At 57.9% G+C, this 1851-nt stretch overlaps 1 protein-coding gene across 1 annotated transcript in view; it reads right to left on the bottom strand.

The window, feature by feature from the left end:
* Positions 1 to 6: 6 nt before the first annotated feature.
* The window catches only part of LOC119594440 (translation initiation factor IF-2-like), a gene marked incomplete at its 5' end in the record, with an annotated part of 7877 nt that continues 6032 nt past the window's right edge, over positions 7 to 1851 (bottom strand). Inside the window, 1 exon segment of the mRNA XM_037943500.1 lies at positions 7 to 1748. Within this exon segment, the coding sequence (XP_037799428.1) occupies positions 234 to 1748 (1515 nt within the window). The 3' untranslated portion in view covers positions 7 to 233.

Consider the following 1851-nt stretch of genomic DNA (forward strand, 5'->3'; position numbering starts at 1 on the left):
CACTGTTATTGATGCTAACATTAATATATAAAATTTATCTTAACAAAATGTATATATCTGTACGAATAACGTACTCATTAAACATCAAACATATATCCTTCCCACCGTTCTCAGATTCCTCGGCAGTACTCAATTATCGCTCGCCATTCACACACTCCGTCTGCTCTCTCCCCCAACCCCGCCCGCCTATTCCTGCCGCCTCCTCTCTCTTCTCCTGCGAAAAAAAGGCATCCCTACGAGGAGCAGCACTGGAATTGGCCTGACGCATTCCTGCAGAAGAACCTGCACACGCCCCCGCCCCCTGGCTGAGTTCCTGTCGCCGAGCCGGTGCCCAAGGGGAACTGCCCATTTGGACCACTCGGGATTTGGCCCCCAGTGGTCGGGTTCGCGGGAAACTGGCTGCTGGGGAATTGGCTACCTGGGAACTGGCTGTTAGGAAACTGGCTGTTTGGGAACTGGTCTGTGGGAAATTGGCTGTTTGGGAACTGGTCTGTGGGAAATTGGCTGTTTGGGAACTGGCTGTTAGGAAACTGGTCTGTAGGAAATTGGCTGCTGGGGAATTGGTTACTGGGGAACTGGTTGTTAGGGAACTGGTTTGTGGGAAATTGGGTATCAGGAAAATGGTTGTTGTGGAATTGGGTATCAGGGAACTGGTTGTTGTGGAATTGGGTATCAGGGAACTGGTTATCAGGGAACTGGTTGTTGTGGAATTGGGTATCAGGGAACTGGTTATCAGGGAACTGGTTGTTAGGGAACTGGTTGGTGGGGAATTGGTTGCCGGGGATTTGGTTAGTTGGAAGTTGGTTGTTGGGGAATGGAGTGTTAGGAAATTGTCCAGCAGGGAACTGATTTGACAGAAACAAGCCGTTGTGTATCAGGCCAACAGGAAACTGACTTGGGGGGAAAGCACCGCCAGGAAGAGGCCTGCTTGGGAAGGAGCCAACGGGAGGTCGAAGAGGAGGGAGCTGTCCAACCGGAAACTGGTTGCCTGAAAATCCGCCCTGGAACTGGCCGGGAGGGAACTGGCTGGCCGGAAATGGTCTAGCTGGGAAGAGATTGTGCGGCAGCTGGCCGCCTGTCGGGAATTGCCCGCCCGGGAAGGCACTAACTGGACGCGCCGGGAATCGATCGCCTTGGAATTGGTGGGAAGGAACAGGTGAGAATTGTTCAGCTGGAATTGAGCCATCGGGAATTCCAATGGAGGGGAGCTGGCCGCTTTGTGACTGGTCGGGGAACTGACCTTCGAATTGGCCCGTGGGGAACTTGCCAGCGAACGCCTGATCTCCCCCGAGCGCCTCCTCCAAGTGTTCGCCCCCCTCGCCTTCAGGCAACTGCCCCGCGCCCTGCGCTCCCGCTCCGGATGACGAGGCTTCCGCCGGCGCGGCGCTCTCCCCCGGCGGTCCCACTGCCTGGGTGTCGTCGGCAGCTGGCTCTTGCCCCGGGGCGTCTCCTTCTTCGACACTTGGCAAGGGCTTGTCGGCGTTCGCTTCTTCAGGCACTGGCGCGGTCGTCGGCGCCTGCGTTGTGGTCGACGCGCCAGCGCTCGGCGCCTGAGGGACCGCGGGGCCCTCAGCGTCGTCCGGAGGCGAGGCTGTGGTCGTGGTGGTGGCGTTGACCAGAAGGAACGTGCCGTTGGGCGCGGCCGTCACGAGCAGGCCCCCGACTGAGGTGACTGAAAACGGGTCGCTAGGGCCGCCCGACTCTGTCTCGTTGTTGCCGACAGCATGTTGGAAGAGGCTGTGGAGCTCCTGCGGAAAGGCAAGTCTCTGAAGCAAGCAAACAAACAACAGCTCAGACTCACACATCCCCGCCGCGCAAGGCTGGCGAGGCGACCAACGCCTCAGTAGGGGC

This window comes from Penaeus monodon, chromosome 33 (assembly GCF_015228065.2).
Source record: "Penaeus monodon isolate SGIC_2016 chromosome 33, NSTDA_Pmon_1, whole genome shotgun sequence".
Classification (NCBI taxonomy): Eukaryota; Metazoa; Arthropoda; class Malacostraca; order Decapoda; family Penaeidae; genus Penaeus; species Penaeus monodon.